The following is a 21,237-nucleotide window of genomic DNA, read 5'->3' as shown; positions in this document are numbered from 1 at the left end:
TCCCAGGATGACGAAAGAAACCACAACTAATTGAACACAGCAAGCAAGAAATTAGGGGCAACCACATTGCAATTGCATCGGCTGGAAACGAAACAGAGCCAGCAAAATTAACTTATGAAAACAGAGGCAAGTATCAACTCCATTACTTCTGCACTTTGCAGAGTTCATCATCGTACTGAACATGATCAAGCCAGCTAGAATGACAGGTTTGCACATGCATGCGTCTATGTGCAATATCATAGAACCTTTCTTGTTTCTTGTTTTTTCTCTGACAGGAAAACTCACTTTTACACAGGATTCAGAAGTTCTGACTAAAAGAAAGGGATTATGCTGTATTAGATCAATGAAGGGTGCAAGGAAGTCGAAAGCCAATAGTGTAGTGATCAAATTGTAGGTGCAGACAGATTTTGTATTGAGAGGATAAATGTCACAGGATGTCAATGTTATTTTCTTTATCGAAATACATGTGTATGTTTTAAAAGGAAGTATCTATACTTGTTTCATTGGTAAAGAAATATGTGATTGCTTCTCTGATCCCTTAAAAATAATGAAATATTGTGTAATCAGAAATCTTGAAGGTCAATTCTAGAATGTGATGTCTGGAACCTAATAAACAATTGAAGTGTGCAATTTGGAATTGAAGAAGAATGAAAAAAAAAGCACCAAGGAATTCTATCATCTCAAGTTTCCAACTGACAATGTAGATGAAAATTCCGTGTAACGCTATGCGAGTGAAGAAAAATAACCAGTACAACATAGTAGTCCACAAAAGTAGAGTTTCATGCAGACACCAAAATCCATCCAAAAAAGCACATACTCCTAATCCATATATATATTCCCCTCTGTTCAAAACTGAAAGGCTTGCCAATGGAGCACTTCTAAGAAGCATGCTGGCTATAAACTTTGCTACATTCACGACTATCATTCCACATTGGAAACAAAGAAATTCTATGTATATTAGAGTACAATTATGCAAAAACTAAGCCTAAGATGACCAAAACTGTATATGTCCCGGTTAAATTTTCCATCGGTTCACATAATACTTCAAGCATATAAAGCATAATATGTAGACAGTAGCCTAGTTGACACCCAAAACTCAAGCTACATTTGACTGATTTAATTCTTCAGCAACAACAAAAATATCAGAAGTTCCCAAAATAGCTGCCAGCGGAAGCATGCAAAAGAAACAACAACATATAGAGCAATGGCTATGTGCTCAAGTTTACAGTAGACAAGATCCCACAACTAACTGAACACACAAGACACAACACAGCAAGCAGCACACATTACAATCGCATCGCTGGAAATGAAACAGAGCTTGCAAAATTAACTTCCGAAAACATAGCCAAGTGGTGCTATTCTATTCCATTACCAAGCCAGCCAGAATCACAACGTTTGCACATATGTATGCGTCTGACATCGCTGAAGAAACTATCAGATAGACAAAACAGCGTACGTACGCTGAACGAACGAATCGCAGGTAGGTATAGTCTCGATCGGAATCAACAGAACCTGCAGAACTGGAAAAGCAGGTAACATCGATCCAACAGAACCTGCAGGGGACGAACAAGCTAGACGAGAGAACCGAGACACTTACTACTGGAGTTGATGTTGATCTACCTAACTACTACGAGACTTGGGCGATGGAGAGCTTGGCGTTGTCGAGTCGATCATGGAGGCGGAGGATGCTGGCCGCCGGTGATGTTGAGCACGGCCTGCTCCACCAGCATCAAGGTGTCTTGCATGTCGAGCAGCTCTACCAGCACGTCGTCGACCGCGTCGATGGTCTGCTGCAGCCTCAGCGCCGCCGTCGGCATATGCGGCCCGGCCTCGGGTCGCACCCGCGACGCGGGCATGATCCCGCAGAGACCGACGGCGTGGTCAGCCGCAAGGCTCCTGTCGACGGCGAAGTTCAGCCTCTGCAGCGCCCGCCTTGCCTGGGCGTCGGCCTGGTCGTGGTTACCGGCCCAGAGATTGTACGCGATTCGGCCGCGGGGGAAGGCATAGAGACCGAGAGCCGCGGCGTAGGCCCATAAGTGGTACGCGGCACCGGCGTGGGCGACGTGGACGAGGTACCTGAGCTCGCGACTGGCCTCCTGGAGTGGCCCGCCCTCCGGCGGCGGGTTGTAGAAGGTGTCGTGGACGATGGCCCTGGCGGCGTCGGTGACGGCCGCGAGCGGCCCGGGCCAGTTGAAGAGGCTGTCGACGAAGTTGGCGGCGGGCCCGATGAGGAGCGGATTCATGCCGCGGGACACGTCCTCGAGCAAGTCGGTGTAGATGGTCTCCGCTGCGTCGATGGGCTCCCGTTCCAGGAGGAGCACCACCGAGACCTCGCGGAGCGTCACGCGGGCTCTCCGGCAGCGGGGGATGACGTAGTTCTCCAGCTCGGTGGCGACGCGGCGCCTGTAGTGCGCCGCGTACCGCAGCCTCATCGCCCTCCACTGCGCCAGCTGGTGCAACGCATGCGGATCCGGAGCCGGAACCTCCTGCACCCCCTCCTCCTCCTCCATCAACGGCGGCGGCTGCACCCCATCCTCCTCCTCCATCAACGGTGGGGGCTGCACCCCCTCCTCCTCCTCCTCCATCAACGGCGGCGGCTGCACCCCATCCTCCTCCTCCATCAACGGCGGCGGCTGCACCACCACCTCCTCCTCCTCCACCAACGGCGGTGGCTGCACCACCTCCTCCTCCTCCACCACCACGTCCGGCGGCGGGTGCACCACCCCCTCCTCGTCGACCGGCGGCGGCGGCATCACCACCCCCTCCTCTTCCATCTCTATCTCTCTCTTTTTGCGGCGTGTGTTGTGTTGCGTGGGATATTCCGCTGGTGAATGAGGTGAGAGAATGTTAGGATACGGAGAGAGAGGGGAATTTATAGACGGGAAATGCTCACACCGTCTTACGGCGGTTACTTGGGCTTGCTTGCGCGGGAAGTCGCCGAATTTACAGCCAACCTCTCTCACTGACAAGGGGCGCCCACCTTCCATCCGGTGGTTTTTTACCTCACGCCACGCTTGACGCCACCCACAGAGGTAGTTTCTGTGGACGGTCGGGGTGAAAAATCCGTTACGGAGTGGGGGCCACAGCTCTCTGCGCACTGGACGGGAATCTCCTGCAGCGCGAGAAGGCGAGATATTCCTCGAGTCCGACTCTCTTTCCCTGACCCGTGGACCGGCGGCAGGAGGACCCACCTGTCATGCTCTCAGTTGCTCTGCACAGGCAGTCTGGGAAGTTGGTTAATCCGGCTGATTTTACTTGCGTACGTCATCACCACTTGCACGGCCTTTACAGCTGGCATAAGCTAACGTGCTCATCTTGTTTTTCTTTCTGACGAGAAAAAATGTGGTGTGCTGTTAATGTTTGATCATCTCCGTTCCCAGGTTGATGACACAATTAGCGCTAGTACGAGTACAACACTGGCCCAGATAGCACATATATATGACACAAGTGCAGACATTGATTCATAATATATGAGGTCTTTGTAGACATCAACACTACAATTGCTGGCTAACAAGATGTCTTTTGTACAATTGCAAACAATAGAAGGTTTCCATGTAGCGTTTGCATGGAATGAAGGGGAATGTGCGAGGCAACATAAAAAATAAACGGATAATCTAATCCAAGAACTCTGTGGAGATACAAGTAACACGATAGAAACTCGTCTAAATTTAGAATTTGGGTCAGTCGATTTTCACGTGAAAGAAGGAACCACTAGTGGGAAGGCAAGAGCTCACCGGAAAATCCCTCTAGGTCTATCTTAGGTGCGTGCTACAAATCAGCTGGCTGATTTGTTGGAAAAGCAAACCGCCTCCACAGCCGTTGGATCAGCCCGCTCTCAGCCGTCAGATCCCGCGAGCACTTAACCACGTGCGACACGCTTTGAGCCGAATGACCGTTGCAACACACTGTCGGTTGCAACACAACATACCCCCGCAGACAGACTCCCACCTGATCCCCGCGTATCGCGCGACGACGGCGACGACCATGCCATGGTCTGCCCACCATCCGCCGTTGTTCTGCTGCTACAGCAGCGCCGATAGTGAACCAGCCACCCCCTTCCCCCTCCTCCATCCACCCCAACTCTAAAGCTCGCCTGCCCTACTTCGATCCAATGGCACACATCGCTCGGGACATGTTCGCCTCCGCCTACAATCGAAGCTCTGGTGGCTCTGTTGCATCCCGGTGAACGGATCCAACTTCGGCGACCGGTGTACAGCGCAGGGGGGTGTGCATGTACACTTGCTGATTTTTTACTGAAAAAACCAGAGCTCTAATGTTGTTAGTGTGGGAAATACTTCCTGCTGATGTGCAACATCACCCTTCCTCTTGAGGAATCCAACAACTCCCACGGGAATAGCAATAATCGCGAGGCGCCGCCACCTTGACGGCGAGCTCGCCAAGATCAACGAGTAGTGTTCACTTAGCAACTACTCCATGAAGGCCTGCAGGGGCAAGGCCGCTGCCAGGGCTGCACGTGCGCTGTCGGCATTGGCTGTGGCGGCCCTCCGCATGGTGTAGGAGGAAGCAGAGCGGTTGCTCCGCGATCGCCAGGCTGCAGTCGGAAAAGGTTGTCGCAGTCGACCGGCGCCCTACAACCACTGGTGGGACGACAACGATGATGGTGTGGCCGGGCAGGGTGGCGACGCGTACGAGGTGGTCGTCCATTACCAGCTTTAGTTTTTTAGTTTTGTATTAAACGGCCCAAATATCGGTGGTTGTATGTAAATTATATCCGAACTTGAATGAAAAACGTCGTGTTTGATGAAAATCGCCTGGTTTGTTAAAACCCTATTCGAAATGTATGTGAATATCGCTGGATGGCCAACTCCCGCATTGGTAATATTTTCGCAAACATGATTCTTGGAAAGGTTGCAGTGCACATCTACACACACATACTTCAAGGCCATGGTACCTTTCAGCATTCTTCCTAGGTAAGTTCATCTGTTCAACTCTATGGCCCTATATATAGTAACTATATGCTACCATGTGCAATTTTTTTTAAAAAAAAGAGGATAACCCCCAACTCTGCATCAGGACTATGCATGTAGCCATAAACCACGTGCAATATGATAAAACATTTTTTTCTTGTTTCTTGTTTTTCCTCTAGCAGCAAAACTCACTGTTGGATGCAGAAGGTCTCATTAAAAGAAAGAGAATATTTTGTATTAGATGAATGAAGGGTGCAGGAAGTCGCAACTCGCAAGCCAACGGCGTAGTGATCAAATTGTAGTTATGTAGACAGATTTTGTATTGAGAGGACCAAGTGTCAAAGGATCATCAGTATGCATCGTGTTTCTTTTTTTTATCGAAATACATATGTATGTTTTGAAAGGATGTATCTGTACTAGTTTGATCGATAAAATAATCTTATTCAGGTTTTCGATCCGGTTTTCCTTATAAACTGGATCAGTCTCTTGGCATTATTACCATTTGAATGATAATATATTCAAATGGGACCCCCCCCCCCCCCCCCCCCGGCCTCCCCTCCCGTGACCGTTCAAAAAAATGTGATTGCTTGTCTGATTCCTTGCAAACAAAATGAAATATTGTGCAACTTGGAATTGAAGAAGAGGAAAAAAACACCAAGGAGTTCTCTGATTCCAAGTTTCCAACTGACAGTGTAGATGGAAAATCCAGTGTAACAATGCGAGTGAAGAAAATCCAGTACAACATCGTAGTCCACAAAAGTACAGTTTCATGCAGTCACCAAAATCCATCCAAAAAAGCCTACTCCTTATACATATATATTCCCCCCTGTTCAAAACTGAAAGGCATGCCAATGGAGCACTTCTAAGAAGCATGTTGGCTATAAGCTTTGCTACATTCATGACTATCATTCCACGTTGGATACAAAGAAATTCTATGTATATTACAGTACATCATGCATAAACTAAGCCTAAGATGACTGTACGCATCCTGGTTAGATACATTTGACTGTGCATGCAAGTGATCAAATTGTAGATGTAGACAGATTTTGTATTGAGAGGATCAAGTGTCACAGGATCATCAATTTGCATCGTGTTTCTTTTTTTATCGAAATACATATGTATATTTTGAAAGGAGGTATCTGTACTAGTTTGATTGGTAAATAGAAATGTGATTGCTTCTCTGATTCCTTTCAAATAAGATGAAATATTGTGTAATATGAAATCTTGAAGGTCAAATCTAGAATGTGATGTATGGAACCCACTGAAAAAAATAGCGCGCTATAACGCCGCTAATAGCACGCTATAGCGTGTAGAGAATTGCTACGCTAAATTAACTTGTGTACAATGTCTTGCTAATAGCACGTTATAGCGCGCTATAGCACGCTAATAGCATATTTTCAGGGGCCGTGCTATTTTTTGTAGCGCGCTATTTTTTTCATTGATGGAACCTAATAAACAACTGAAGTGTGCAATTTGGAATTGAAGAAGAGGGAAAAAAAACACCAAAGGAATTCTACGATCTCGAGTTTCCAACAGACAATGGAGACGAAAATTCAGTGTAACACCAAGTAGTCCACAAAAGTAAAGTTTCATGAAGACACCAATAAAGCCTAGTCCTTATACATAGGTTGCACCAATAAAGCCTACTCCTACTCCATATATATTTTCCCCTGTTCAAAACTGAAAGGCATGCCAATAGAGCACTTCTAAGAAGCATGTTGGCCCATCTTTCCACGTTGGATACAAAGAAATTATGCATAAACTAAGCCTAAGATGACCAAGACCGTATGCGTCCTCGGTTAGATTTTCCATTGTTCACATAATACTTCAAGCATATAAGAATAATATGTAGGCACTAAGCTAGTTGACACCCAAAACTCAAGCTACATTTGACTGAGCATGCAAGTAATCATTTGCAGATTTCATTCTTCAGCCAAAACAAAAAGATCAGAAGTTCCTAATCTAGCTGCTTACTACTACAATTTGAATTTATCAACAATCAATCCAATTTGGGCAGTTGATCCATATCCACCTGCGGATGCATGCAACAGAAACAACAACATATAGAGCTAACTGAACACACAACACAGCAAGCAAGAAATTAGGGGCAACACGTACACATTGCAACATCGGCTGGAAACGAAACAGAGCCTGCAAAATTAACTTCCCAAAACATATATAGCCAAGTAGCTAATTCTACTCCATTACGTCTGCAGTGTTCATCATCGTACTGAACATGATCAAGCAAGAAATTCGGGGCAACACACATTGCCCCGAAACAGAGGCTGCAAAATTAACTTGCCAAAACATATGTAGCCAAGCAGTGCTACTCCATTACGTTTGCAGTGTTCGTCATCGTACTTAACATGATCCAGAGTCACAACGTTCTAACATCTCTGAAGAAACTCATCAGAAAGACAAAACAGCCTACATCGATCCAACGAAACCTGCAGGGGACGAAGAGAACCGAGACACTTACTACTGGAGTTGGTGTTGATCAGCGCCCTCGTGTCGACCGACGAGCCCGCGTCGCGCCTGGTCCAGTCGATCATGGAGGCGGAGGATCCTGGCCGGTGACGTCGAGCACGTCCTGCTCCACCTCCGCCAAGGTGTCTCGCACCTCGTGTAGCGCGTCCAGCACGTCGTCGAGCGCGCCGATGGTCTGCTGCAGCCTCAGCGCCGCCTTCGGCACGAGCGGCCCGACCCCGGGTCGCACCCTGGACGCGGGCATGATCCCGCAGAGACGGACGGCGAGGTCAGCCGCAAGGCTCCTCTCAACGGCGTAGTTCAGCAACTGCAGCGCCTCCCTTGCCAGGACGTCGGCGTGGAGGGTGTCGCCGACCCAGCGACCGTACGCAGCTTGGCCGCCGGGTAGGGCATTGAAACCGAGAATCGCGGCGTAGAGGCTGAAGTTGCGCGCGGCGTCGGCGTGGGCGACATCGAAGAGGTACCCGAGCTCGCGACGGGCCTCCTCGAGTGGCCCGCCCTCCGGCTCCGGGTAGTAGAAGGTGGCGTGGACGACGGCCCTGGCGCCCGCGAGCGGCCCGGACCAGTTGAAGAAGCTGTCGACGAAGTTGGCGGCGGGCCCGATGAGGAGCGGATTCATGCCGCGGGACACGTCCTCGAGCAAGTCGGTGTAGATGGTCTCCGCTGCGTCGATGGGCTCCTGGAGCAGCACCTCCGCGACCTCGAGGAGCGTCCCGCGGGCGGCCTCGCAGCGGGGGATGACGTAGTCTTCCACCCTGGTGGCGACGACGTGCCTGTAGTGCTCCGCGTTCCCCAGCGTCGCCGTCACCCACTGCGCCAGGAGCAACGCATGCGGATCCGGATCCGGAACCTCCTGCACCGCCTCCTCCTCCACCAACGGCGGCGGCTGCACCACCTCCTCCTCCACCAATGGCGGCGGCTGCACCACCTCCTCCTCCTCCACCGCCACGACCGGCGGCGGCTGCACCACCACCTCCTCCTCCACCACCGGCGGTGGCTGCACCGCCACCTCCTCCTCCTCCATCACCGGCGGCGGGTGCACCACCTCCTCCTCCTCCACGACCACGACCGGCGGCGGCTGCACCGCCTCCTCCTCCTCCACCACGACTGGCGGCGGGTGCACCACCCCCTCCTCCTCGACCACCAGGACCGGCGGCGGCGGCATCACCACCCCCTCCTCTTCCATCTTTCTCTCTCTCTTGCGGCGTGTGTTGTGTTGCGTGGGAAATTCCGCTGGTGAATGAGGCGAGAGAATGGAGGATGGGAGAGAGAGAGAGACAAGGAGCGGTTAATTCGTCTTCCTTGCGCGGGAAGTCGCCGAATTTACAGCCATCCTCTCTCACTGACAAGGAGCGCCCACCTTCCCGTCCGGTGTAATTTCACATGACACCGTGCTTTTTTTTTAGCATCAGTACAGACACAAGCGCTCATATACACGCGCATACACTTACCCCTATAAACGCACGCACGCATGCCCTACCCCTATGAGCACCTCCGAGAGACTGAGCCAGCATATCATCTTGAGATTTACGAAGTCACCGTAGACGCCTCGTCGCCGACGGGAACGTCTCCTCCCACTGAAAACGCATCGCCCGAAATCCTGAAATAAATCCAGGAATAATGCGAGCACCAGGATTTAAACCCTGCTAGGTTGGGGATACCACTGTCCACCTAACCAATTCAACCACAGATTTGATTCGCCACATGACACCGCGCTGTCGCCACCACATAGGTAGTTTGTGTGGACGTCAGGGTGAATAATCTGTTACGATGTGGGGACCACAGCTCGCTGCGGATTCGACGGGAGGCGAGAGATAATGCCAAGTCTGACTCTTTCTCACTGGCATTGGGGCCAGTACCAGGAGGACCCACTTGTCATGGTACGAGTCGTGTTGGCACAAGCTAGCAGTGCTAATTCGGTTGGTTTTTTACTTGTAGACGTCATCACCACTTGCCAGCTGGCACCACCGGACTGCCATAAGCTAACGAATCTTGTTTTTCTTTCTAAAGACGAAATGTGGTCTCCTGTTAGCGTTTCATCACATCTCCCTTCCCAAGTTGATGACATAATTAGAGCTAGTATCAAGCAACGACACCTGTACTTGAGAAACGCCCGTGTGCAACGGGTTTTCGCTTCCCTACATCGCTAGGAAATGCTCGCAAGATTTCTACTATAACTTCTTCCACATGAGCCAACCAAACACAACCAAAGTGTTAAGGATAAATTGACGTCATCATCTAACCATCATCAATAATACTACATCTGCATAACCTTACGATGATCCCACACAACATTCCTTCTAGTTCCTCATCCCTCCTCAATTTTCACAAGGGTGCCCCCCCTCCCCTTATTTTAATTAAAAGTTGCCAAATTAGTTGCAGCATGTAAATCGGATGTAGCTTTACGTGGATGTAGCATTCCTCTTCATTAGATCTAGCCACGTGTGTCCAAAGTGTCATGCAGGCATGGACATCTATACGGGTGCCTTCTCATGCCCTATAAGTGCTTATTGTAAGCGGGCGCCTCTTCAGAGGCTCCCCATATTCTTGTATAAAAGGGTTGTGTCCAGATCAAAAGAATAGAAAGTTTTCTCTTGATCATTTCATTCTTTGCACATTATCAGCATGCGCAAAACACTGAGTTCGGCCAAAATCATAGAACAACAAGATCAGAAGATAAGAAGGCACAACGCCCTCTACAACAAGATCATAGAATGACAGAGCTCAATCTGGAACCCTATTGCTAATTGGTAAAGAACATCACAACAACGAATGTCTCAACCGAAAACAAGAACAACAACAGACATCTCTATTCATTTTCCTCCTGTTCAAGAAATGCAAAAGAAAGAAGATTATCCACTATTACTCTGAGGTCTACATTACGTCTATAAATTTGACAGAAATGACTAGCTTCAACGTGCTCTCCCATATATTTAAATCGAAGCATAACATAAGGTACTAAGATCAAGGAGTGTACATACTTATGTCAGGTTATGACTACCAAAAAAAATATCCGCGATGATACGCCTTTGCCACAGTACGTATGTTTTTTGTTCATGCATGCGCATTCATGATGATTTTATGACAGAATCAAGATAGTCATACCTGTGTTGTCACGGAAGTGTTCGATGACAATACTCCATTTATCATCATGGAAATGTTTTCGTTAAGGGCAACCGACACGTGGCAGCCATCGTAACGGGTCGTCGTTAAGGTATCGGGTGCCGGTTTCAGATCAGATACCCGTTAATAGCCCCGGCCAATGACGATTTTTCACGTGTCAATTTCTCATTCACCAATAGTAACACGTACCAGCTCTACTTTGTGACAAGTGTCGCACATCCAACGCATGATACGTGCCAATGACACGGTGACAGGTGAGACGACCCAACAGTGGCATGTTTACTTAAAAAGGCCACCCAATCAAAGTTAGCTGACCGACCCATTAAGGGCCTACTTGTGGGTGGCCCATTGAGAACCACGACCCATAAGAGTGGTGCCAATTCGGCCCATCACCGGCCCATTAACAATCTGACACCATTGCGGCCCATCACTAGTCCCAGATCGTTAACTACCCGCTATATCTTTGGGCTCATTTGCGGCCCCACGATTCTTTCGTCCTGTTAGCGGCCAATAGTAGAATTAAGCTGTTTTTCGGTCAGGTATGTCTTTTGGGCGGTTACCGGCCCATTCTGGAGTTGGGACAATTTCCCGTCCAGTGATTCTTTTGGCCTATTAGCAGCCCATTTTGGAGTTGGGCCAATTTCCAGGCCGGTGTGTCTGTCGGCCTGTTAACGAACGACAGCGCAGTTGGGCCATTTGTGGTCTCACCTGAGTTTTGTCCTATTAACGACCCATGTTGTCCATGGCACAATTCCAGCTCGACCTTACTTTCGGCCTGTTAAAGGCCCGAGTAGTATATTGGCGCACCTATGGCCTGATTGACTTTGATCCTCTTAACGACCCGGCATGTAATTGGGCCAAACATGAATTGAGGTCTACTTCGGCCTGCAAATAGCCCGTGGGCTCTTTACCACTATTGCAGCCCAATCTAGCTTTCAGCGTTAATGGCTCATCGACTATTTGGGCCAAAAGAGCAGCGGGAGATTTGACCCATCAAGGGCCCACGTTGATTTTGGCCCAGCTAGTAACTGTGAGCCCATTAACGGGCTCATTTATGGGCAGCAGGCCATTCCGCTAGATGAAGGGCCCACGTAGATTTTGTGCTAATTAACTTCACTGTATGTTTTGGCCGTTTGCCGCTTGTGGTGCTTTCGACACGGAAAATTAGGGGTGCAAACGACGCTAAGCACATATACGGCAATTAAGGATAAACTTGGCACATCATAACATGTATTACGAAAAACTACATCCACTGGGCAATCAAAGATTGATGCCAATGCAAATAAATGAACGAAGCTTAACGATCTACGACCTCATAATCGACCTCAGCGTGGATGACACTCATAAGCATCTGAGCACCTGATAAACTGCAAGAAAAACACGGCGGTGTAACACTTTCACGTAAGTATCCCAAATAGTAATCATCCCAAGCGAAGAAGAGTATTTATGAGCAGTGTTCCTGTCACACACAAGTTGTCACAGTTCCTATGTGAAGTAACTACTTGTGATTATGCAGACGTTGTTAGTGTCCCAAGAGGCAAATAAACCAGAGTAATAAATATGATGAGTTGGTGGCAACGAGAGTAATAACTCTTTATAGTAAAGAACATAAATAAAACCGAAAGTAAAGATGTTTTTTCTGCAATAGAGAAGTTAGGTGCGGAGAGAATTCAGTTCATGGTATACATAAGTGTGCCAGTGCGACGATAATACCAATTACCTTGTATCATTGATATAGTATGTGATTTGTTTGTTCGATAGGCGGATCACCCTATGGTTACGGAACTCCTCCTCGCGGGATTACATTCCATTCTATGTTCCTGCTTTGCCGTCGCCACAGAGTGGTCGTCTCCATAATTAAATCGTTAGACCGGAATCCAGCACTAAGTTTGATGAATCACAATTATCTCATATTATTATCTTCCGTCCTCATATCTAAACAATATGTGTTACCTGTGTAGGTCTTGAGATCGTGTTGTCTGGGTCCTTAAATTGGACAACAAGCATAGAGTTCATCATATAATAACCAACCATCTCGGAGAATAAACCCTTGAAAACCATACCAATAATACGGGGAAGTATAACAGGATGTCAATGTAGTGACCAAAAATTGTAAGTGTAGACAGATTTCGTATTGAGAGGATAAAATATCACAGGATGTCAACGTGCATAGTAATTTTTTTTTATCAAAATACATGTGTATGTTAAAAAAGGATGTATCTGTACTTGTTTGATTTTGGTAAAGAAATACTCCCTCCGTCCCATAATGTAAGACGTTTTTTGACACTAATGTAGTGTTAAAAAAAGTCTTACATTATGAGACGGAGGGAGTATGTGATTGCTTCTTTGATTCCTTTAAAAAAATGAATATTGTGTAATCTGAAATCTTGAACGTCAAATCTAGAATGTGATGTCTGGAACCTAATAAACAATATTGAAATGTGCAATTTGGAATTGAAGAAGGGGAAAAGAAAACACCAAGGAATTATCTGATTCCAAGTTTCGAACTGACGATGTAGACGAAAATTCAGCATTTTGCGAGTGAAGCAAAATAATCCAGTACAACATAGTAGTCCATAAAAGTACAGTTTAATGCAAACACCAAAATCTATCCAAAAAGTCTACTCCTACTGTTCCCCTGTTCAAAACTGAAAGGCATGCCAATGGACCATTTCTAAGCAGCATGTTGGCTATATAAACTTTGCTATATTCACGACTATCATTCCACGTTTGATACAAAGAAATTCTATGTATAGTACATTATGCAAAAACTAAGCCTAAGATGACCAAAACTGTATGCTTTCTGGTTCGATTTTCCATTAGTTCACATAATACTTCAACCATATAAGCATAATATGCAGGCAGTCAGCTAGTTGACACCCAAAACTGAGCATGCAAGTACTCATTTGCAGTTTTAATTCTTCAGCAACAACCAAAAGATCAGAATTTCCCAAGATAGCTGCTTAGTACACCTTGAATTCATCAGCAATCAATCCAATTTGGGCAGTTGATCCATATCCATCAGTGGATGCATGCAACAGAAACAACCACATTTAGAGCAATTGCTATGTTCTGAAGATTACAGTAGACTAGATCCCAAGACAATCGACAAAAGATATCACGACAACTAAGTAACTAACTGAACACACAACACAGCAAGCAAGAAATTGGGGGCAACACGTACACATGGCAATTGCATCGGCTGGAAACGAAACAGAGCCTGCAAAATTAACTTCCCAAAACATATATAGCCAAATAGCTAATTCTACTCCATTATGTCTGCAGTGTTCATCATCGTACTGAACATGATCAAGCCAGCCTGAATCACACGTTTGCACATGCGTACTAGTCCACAAAAGTGAAGTTTCATGCAGACAGCAAAATCCATCCAAAAAAGTCCGCTCCATATATATATATATATATATTCTCCTGTTCAAACTGAAAGGCACGCCAATCGAGCAATTCTAATTAAGAAGCATGTTGTCTATAAACTTTGCTACATTCTCATGACTATCTTTCCATGTTGGTTACAAAGAAATTTCCATTGTTCACATAAAACTTCATGTGCAAACTATTTTCCATTGTTCACATAAAACTTCAAGCATATAAGCATAATATGTAGGCAGTAGGCTCTAGTTGACACCCAAAACTCAAGCTACAATTGACTGAGCATGCAAGTAATCATTTGCAGTTTTAATTCTTCAGCAACAATATTTTGGGAAGTTGATCTATCCATCAAAAGCATCATTGCAACGGAGACAACAACATTGCAATAGCTATGTGCTCAAGACTACAGTAGACAAGATCTCAAGACGACAACAGAAATCACCACAACTAATTGAACACACAGTGCAATCGCATCCAGGAAATGAAACAGAACCTGCACAATTAACTTCCCAAAATATAGCCAAGTAGTCCTACTCCACTACGTTTGCAGTGTCCATCATCGTACTGATTACTGAACATGATCCAGAATCACACGTTTGCACATATGCATGCGTCTAACATCTCTGAAGAAACTCATCAGAAAGACAAAACAACTAGCGTACGGTCATCAGAACTGGAAAAGCAGGTAACATCGATCCAACAAAACCTGCAGGGGACGAACAAGCTAGACGAGAGATCGAACCGAGACACTTACTACTGGAGTTGGTGTTGATCTACCTAACTAGGCGCGTACGTAGCTTGCGGATGCGCTCGGAGCCTCGGACTCGGGGGATGAAGAGCTTGGCGCGTTGCGGGATCAGCGTCCTCGTGTCGACGGAAGCGACGAGCCCGCATCGCGCCTGGTCCAGTCGATCATGGAGGCGGAGGATCCTGGCCGATGAGGTTGAGCGCGGACTGCTCCAGCTCCACCAAGGTGTCTCGCATGTCATCCAGCGCCGTCAGCGCGTCGTCGACCGCGGTGACGGTCTGGTTCAGCCTCTGCACCGCCAACGGCAAGAGCGGCCCGGCCCCGGGTCGCACCCGCGACGCGGGCATGATCCCGCAGAAACGGACGTCGAGGTCAGCCGCAAGGCTCCTCTCAACGGCGACGTTCAGCGCCTGCAGCGCCTCCCTTGCCAGGTCGTCGGCGTGGAGGTGGTCCAAGACCCAGAGATTGTACGCGCCTTCGCCGCCGGGGAGGGCAGCGAGACCGAGATTGTCGGTGTAGAACGTGAAGAAGTGCCCGGCCTCGGCGTGGACGACATCGACGAGGAGCTGGAGTTCGCGACGGACCTTTTCGAGTGGCTCCGCGTCGGGTAGGAGGACCGTAGCGACGTCGATGGCGCCCGCGAGCGGCCCGGGCCAGTTGAAGAGGCTGTCGACGATCTGCGCGGCGGGCCCGAGGAGGAGCGAATCCATGCCGCGGGACACGGCCTCGAGCAAGTCGGTGTAGATGGTCTCCGCTGCGTCGATGGGGTCGTCTCGCAGCACCGCCGCGACCTCGAGGAGCGTCACGCGGGCGGCCTGGGAGCAGGCGATGACATTTTCCACCCCGGCGGCGACGAGGTGCCTGCACTGCTCCGCGTGCCCCAGCGTCACCGTCACCCAGTCCTCCTCCTCCTCCAGCATCGGCGGCGGCTGCACAACCTCCTCCTCCACCACCACCACGACTGGTTGTGGGTGAACCACCCCCTCCTCGTCCACCACCAGGACCGGCGGCGGCGGCTGCACCACTACCTCCTCCTCCTCCTCCTCCATCAACGGTGGGGGCTGCACTCCCTCCTCCTCCTCCATCAACGGCGGCGGCTGCAGCACCTCCTCCTCCTCCACCAGCGGCGGCGGCTGCACCACCACCTCCTCCTCCTCCAGCATCGGCGGCGGCTGCAGCACCTCCTCCTCCACCACCACCACGACTGGCGGCGGCATCACCACCCCTTCCTCTTCCATCTCTCTCTCTCTCTTGCGGCGTGTGTTGTGTTGCGTGGGATATTCCGCGGGTGAATGAGGCGAGAGAATGTGGGACGCGGAGAGAGAGAGAGAGAGAGGGGAATTTATAGACGGTCACCGCACGGAAAATTTTCACACCGTCTTACGGCGGTTACTTCGTCTTCCTTGCGCAGAAAGTCGCCAAATTTACAGTCGATCTCTCTCACTGACAAGGTGCGCCCACCTTCCCATCCGGTGTTTTTTTACCTCACACCGCGCTGTCGCCAGTTTCTGTGGACGGCCGGGATGAAAAATCCGTTACAGAGTGGGGGCCACAGCTCTCTGCGTATCGGACGGGAATCTCCTGCGGTGCGAGAAGGCGAGATATTACTCGAGTCTAGCTCTTTCTCCCTGACGCGCGGGCCGGTGGCAGGAGGACCCACCTGTCATGCTCTGAGCTGCTTCTAAACAAGCAGTGTGGAAATTTAATTCGGCCGATCTTTACTTGCATACGTCATCGCCACTTGCTACCACCTTTACAGCTGGCATAAGCTAACGTATCTTGTTGGATGTGTCTAGGACACATCTAGATGTGACATAGTCACATCTAATCTGATTTTCATTTTGTTTGTGGTCTATTTTTTGTCCTGTTTTTTTTGTTGCTGCATTATATATTTGTGGGAACTTAGATGTGACATTTTTAAAAAACATTTAGATGTGAATTAGACAAACTGTATCTTGTTTTTCTATCTGACGAGAATTTTTTTGTGTCCTGTTAATGTTTGATCATCTCCGTTCCCAGGTTGATACGAGGACGTGCGACACTGCCCAGATAGTGCGTACATATGCCAGAAGTGTACACATTGATTCGTAATAGTATGAGGCAAACTCCGACGCATGTTCCCAAATGGTCCGGTTGCGTTTGTTTAGAGATAAACGGACACGAAACGCGTGGGAGTAAATAGACAATGTCGGTTTTGTCTGGTTTTGCCTCATTTTGGGCTTAAATTTGGGCTGTGTTTGAGTCGAAATGGACACGTGCGGACGGATGTGACGCATGCCCTTGTACTCCTCTGACCCGCCAGTCGGGAATATAGTCGCCCCCCTTTTCTCTTCTTTCCCTTTAGCCGCCTCCCGCCCCTACACAACCTCATCAATTTTCTCGGCCGCGCGTTGTCCAGCCCGGCTGCTTCCCACCCTCGCCATAGGCGCCGCCGCCTTTGCCTCGGCCACCTCGCTATCCAACCAGGCCGCCGGATTTGAGCACATCTGACCGCCAGATTTGTGTGCATCTGGTCGGCGGCGGTTGTGCCTTGCCATGGATTGGCCGGGTACCGGGCCACACAACCCTGGCAACGCCTCCGCGTCGCATGCAGGTATTGACTCTGCCTCTAGCCGCTCAGATGTATCCTGCCGGAGGTTCGCCGGCAAAGACACACTGGTTCGTCGTCCGGGCTTGGTGGTGGCCCAGCGGTTCGTGGGCACACCATTGCCGCTCATAAAGTGTGAGGACTACCCATGACAGGTCATGGGCCGCATTTCTACCACATCGGAACATCCCAGATGGGGTGTTCATCAAGTGCAAAAAGGTAGGGTATGTGCTTGTTTTGCTTCGGTTGTGCTCCCCGATTCGGCGCATTTTCAATGGCTCTTGGCTTATACTCAAATTTGTGTGTAGGATGGATGCAAGTTTTGGTATTGGAAAGAAGAATACATCAATCTATTGATAGGACGAAATTTGATAGATGCCCGTGCACTCCTTGCTAGAATAGAGGTTAGAGATGAGACTGAGATGAGATTAGATGCGAGGTAACGCCTACTTCTTTAGAATCGATGAAGAAAGAAGCATGCAAGGTCTGGAAGCAGCAGATCAACAATGAAGACATTGAGAAGATATTGATCCAACTTGTGGGAGCAGTTATGGAAGCTGGATTTCTTTTAAAATGTCTAATTATGATTCTTGTTTTCTTTGGTCTTGCTCTTCTAGTCAAGAATTGGTGAATGTACTCCAATGTTTCACATTGTTGTTCATGAAATAATAAAAGAAATGCGACCAAAAAAGTGTATATATAGGGCCTCCAGCCGTCCGCGGCGGACCAAATGCGGCCGCGCGTTGGGCGCACGACCGGCGCATCCAGGAAAATAGTTGGACGCCGCCCCATTACCCTACCCAAAATGACGAAATCCGGACAAAACAGACATCTGTTTTGGGTCGTGCGTTAGAGTTGGCCTGAGGTAGACAGCAACACTACAATTGCTCGTGAACAAGATGTCTTTTGTACAATTGTAGACAGTAGAAGGTTTCCATGTAATGTTTACATGGAATGAAGGGGAATGTGCGACGCAACATGGAAAATATGCGCACAATCCAATGCAAGGACTCTTGGAAATGCAAGTAACACATTAGCTATATGTAAGTCGCCTGAATTTACAATTTGGGTCATTCGAGTTTCACATGAATGAAGGAACAACCGAAGGAGCTTCCCAGAAAAGCCCTCTAGGTCTATCTTATGGTAGCAGGCGACCCAATTATCTATCTTAGGGGTGTGGGGGTGGTGCAAGTTCGGCGGTAAAAAATTGATCATTGTCGGGGTTACAAGGATGATCGGGGGCGACGACGGCATTGAGGTGGGTGATAGTTGAGGGGATGGCGGGGCGGTGAGGTGGCTGTGGGAGCGCTGCCGGTCGTGGGCGGCGAAGTAGGCGGTTAGGCCTGGGCTGGATCGGTGGGTGGTAGAGAAGAAGAGAAATAGTACCGGTTCGGACGTTGAAGATGAGCAATGTTTGTTGGATCCTGATTCAACGGTTGAGATGGGAGGAGGGAGAATCGACTGACCATTTTTCTTATTTTTCAGGTGATTGGCACCTAGAAACTCCCTACAAGTAACGGTCATCTCACCACCAATCCACTTAGCAAAAGTAGAGGAAAAAGAGTTGATGAAGTCCAATAGCAAAGGAGTAGTCTTGAAATTAGATATTAAAAAGCTTTTGATACGGTCAACCTTGGCTTCCTAGAGGAACTCCTCCTCTAGAGAAAGTGTAGCAGGAGGTGGATTAGTTGGATCCACAAAATCACCCATGGGGGCGTCCGTTGGTGTCCAACTCAATAACCCTAAACCGATTTTTTCCTCACTGGAAACGGGCTTCAGCAAGGTAATCCTTTGTCACCTTTACTTTTTAACCTGGTAGTAGATGTGCTGACTTAGGATGATCAGTAAGGTTGCTAGCACTATAAAAAAAAATGCACTTCCGTGATGATACGTGTTTGTCACAGTAGGTCGCTTTTTTTGTCATGCATATACATCCATGACAAATTTATGACAGAATCAAGATAGTCATACCTGTGCTGTCGTAGAAGTGTTCCATGACATTACCAAAATTACCATCACGGAAGTGTCCACTTCCATGACGATAAATCGCGCGTCACAGAAGTGCTTTCGTTAAGGGTGACCGACACGTGTCTTCCACCGTAACGGAACGCCGTTAAGCTATCGGGTCGGGTTTTGGATCTGATAACCCGTTAACAGCCCCGACCAATGAGAAATTTCCACGTGTAAAATTCTTATTGGCCGGACAAAACACGTGTCAGCTTGTCAGTGGGTCAGATAGGCGCCTATGATATGTCGACACATGGCACGGCCCAACAGTAGCCCATTTCGGTGAAAAAGGCCGGCCCAGTAAAAATTAGCAGGCCGGCCCATATAAGACCTACTTGTGTCAGGTCCATTTAAGCCCACGGCCCATACGAGATGTGTCAATTCGGCCCGTTAAAGATTTGACACCATTGCAGCCCATGGTCAGTTCGAGCCCGTTAACAGCCCGCTATATACTTGGTCTCAATATCGGCCCGATGAGATTTCGGCCTGTTAACGGCCCATTTAATGGATGGGCCAATTTTCAGGATGTACATCTTTCGGCCTTTTAGCGACCCATTTAAATGTTGGGCTAATTTCCGGCCAGGTGTGTCTTTCAGCCTGTTGACGGCCCATAAATCTGATGGGCCATTTGTAGTCGACCCTGAGTTTCGGCCTTTTAGTGGCCCATTTAAGTGTTGGGCCAATTTCTGGCCCGGTGTCACTTTCAGCCCGTTGACGGCCCATAAATCAGTTGGGCCAATTATAGTCGGACCTGAGTTTTGGCCTTTTAGCGACCCATTAAGTGTTGGGCCAATTCCCGGCCCTGTGTGCCTTTCGCCCTGTTAACGGACCATAAATGAGTTGGGCCATTTGTAGTCGGACCTTAGTTTTGCCCTCTTAACGGCCCATGCCCTTCATGGTCCAATACCAGCCCGGTTTCTCTTTCAGCCTGCTAAAGGCCCACAACACAGTTGGGCCGTTTACAATACGACCTGACTTTCGGCCTCTTAGCGGCCCATGCTCTTCATGGTCCAATACAAGCCCGCTGTCTCTTTCGGCCTGCTAAAGAGCTACAGTATAGTTGGGCCATATGTAGCCCAAACTTAGTAATGGCCTGTTAACGGCCCATGAAATAAATTGGGGCCACCTCTTGCCCGCTTCAATGTCGGCCTGTTAACGACCCGGGAGGTAAGAGGGCCGACCATTAACTTTCGGCCTAGTAACGGGCCATTAACTCAATGGGCCCACTAAAGTTCGTTCATGTCTTTAGGCCAAATTAGATAATTTGAGCCCATTACGACGAGCAAAGGTACGGCATACAGGGAATAACGTTGCACATCCAGAATATATTACAGAAAATTACATCCACTGGGCAATCAAAGATTGATGCCATTGCAAATAAATGAGCAGAACCTAACCATCTACAACGTCACAATCTGCAATCTCAGCACAGATGACGCCCATAAGCATGTGGGCAAGTTCTTGCTGCTTTGCCACACTGTCTCTGAAAACATTGATCAGTTGTTGTGTCGCACGACTCTGCACCTCTGATTCATCCACCATTTCCATCATTGCTTCAGCCATTAATTGGTTCACAAACATACATTTATTCCGTTGCATTCGAGACAGAGGATACTGAACAGATTCAGATGGCGATTTTGGCAGGCTTGTATTATTGATAGTGGAGAGTGTCTTGACCACTGCATCATAACGTATATTAGGACGGGAACCAAACAGATTAATCACGAGTTATTGCCATATTACCTAGCCTAGATTTACTGGAAAGAAACAATGGGGTTGCCTTGCTGTTTTCAGAGTTTGTCTTCTTATCTTCAGCAGTCTGCACAAAATTAACACACTAGCATTGCTATCATTGGACAAGTCAGATAATAGGAAAGCAACATTGACACAACGAACGTTTGGGCAACTAGACTACACCAAATTAACGCAATATGGCATAGCTATCATCAGCCAGGTAAGGTAATATGAAA

General features: G+C 48.3%; 3 protein-coding genes across 3 annotated transcripts; all 3 read right to left on the bottom strand.

The window, feature by feature from the left end:
• Positions 1-1,670: 1,670 nt before the first annotated feature.
• LOC147958490 (uncharacterized) lies at positions 1,671-2,462 on the bottom strand. The gene has a single exon (XM_087531388.1). The coding sequence runs from the start codon at positions 2,430-2,432 to the stop codon at positions 1,671-1,673; it is 762 nt and encodes a 253-aa protein (XP_087387514.1). The 5' UTR covers positions 2,433-2,462.
• Positions 2,463-7,421: 4,959 nt separating this feature from the next.
• LOC147958489 (uncharacterized) lies at positions 7,422-8,639 on the bottom strand. The gene is made up of 2 exons (XM_087534640.1): positions 8,503-8,639; positions 7,422-8,226 (listed from the first exon to the last, which is right to left on the bottom strand). Exons 1-2 carry the CDS (start codon positions 8,599-8,601, stop codon positions 7,477-7,479), a joined length of 849 nt encoding a protein of 282 aa, XP_087390766.1. The 5' UTR covers positions 8,602-8,639; the 3' UTR covers positions 7,422-7,476.
• A 5,341-nt stretch (positions 8,640-13,980) lies between these two features.
• LOC147958488 (uncharacterized) lies at positions 13,981-15,911 on the bottom strand. The gene is made up of 2 exons (XM_087537323.1): positions 15,855-15,911; positions 13,981-15,611 (listed from the first exon to the last, which is right to left on the bottom strand). The coding sequence occupies exons 1-2, from the start codon at positions 15,909-15,911 to the stop codon at positions 14,838-14,840; spliced, it is 831 nt and encodes a 276-aa protein (XP_087393449.1). The 3' UTR covers positions 13,981-14,837.
• Positions 15,912-21,237: the final 5,326 nt, after the last annotated feature.

The sequence above is a fragment of the Triticum urartu genome, chromosome 7A (assembly GCF_056163025.1).
Source record: "Triticum urartu cultivar PI428250 chromosome 7A, HENAU_Tu73, whole genome shotgun sequence".
NCBI lineage: Eukaryota > Viridiplantae > Streptophyta > Magnoliopsida > Poales > Poaceae > Triticum > Triticum urartu.
Note: the sequence above shows the minus strand (reverse complement) of the source record. Positions and strands in the feature narration are given on the sequence as shown.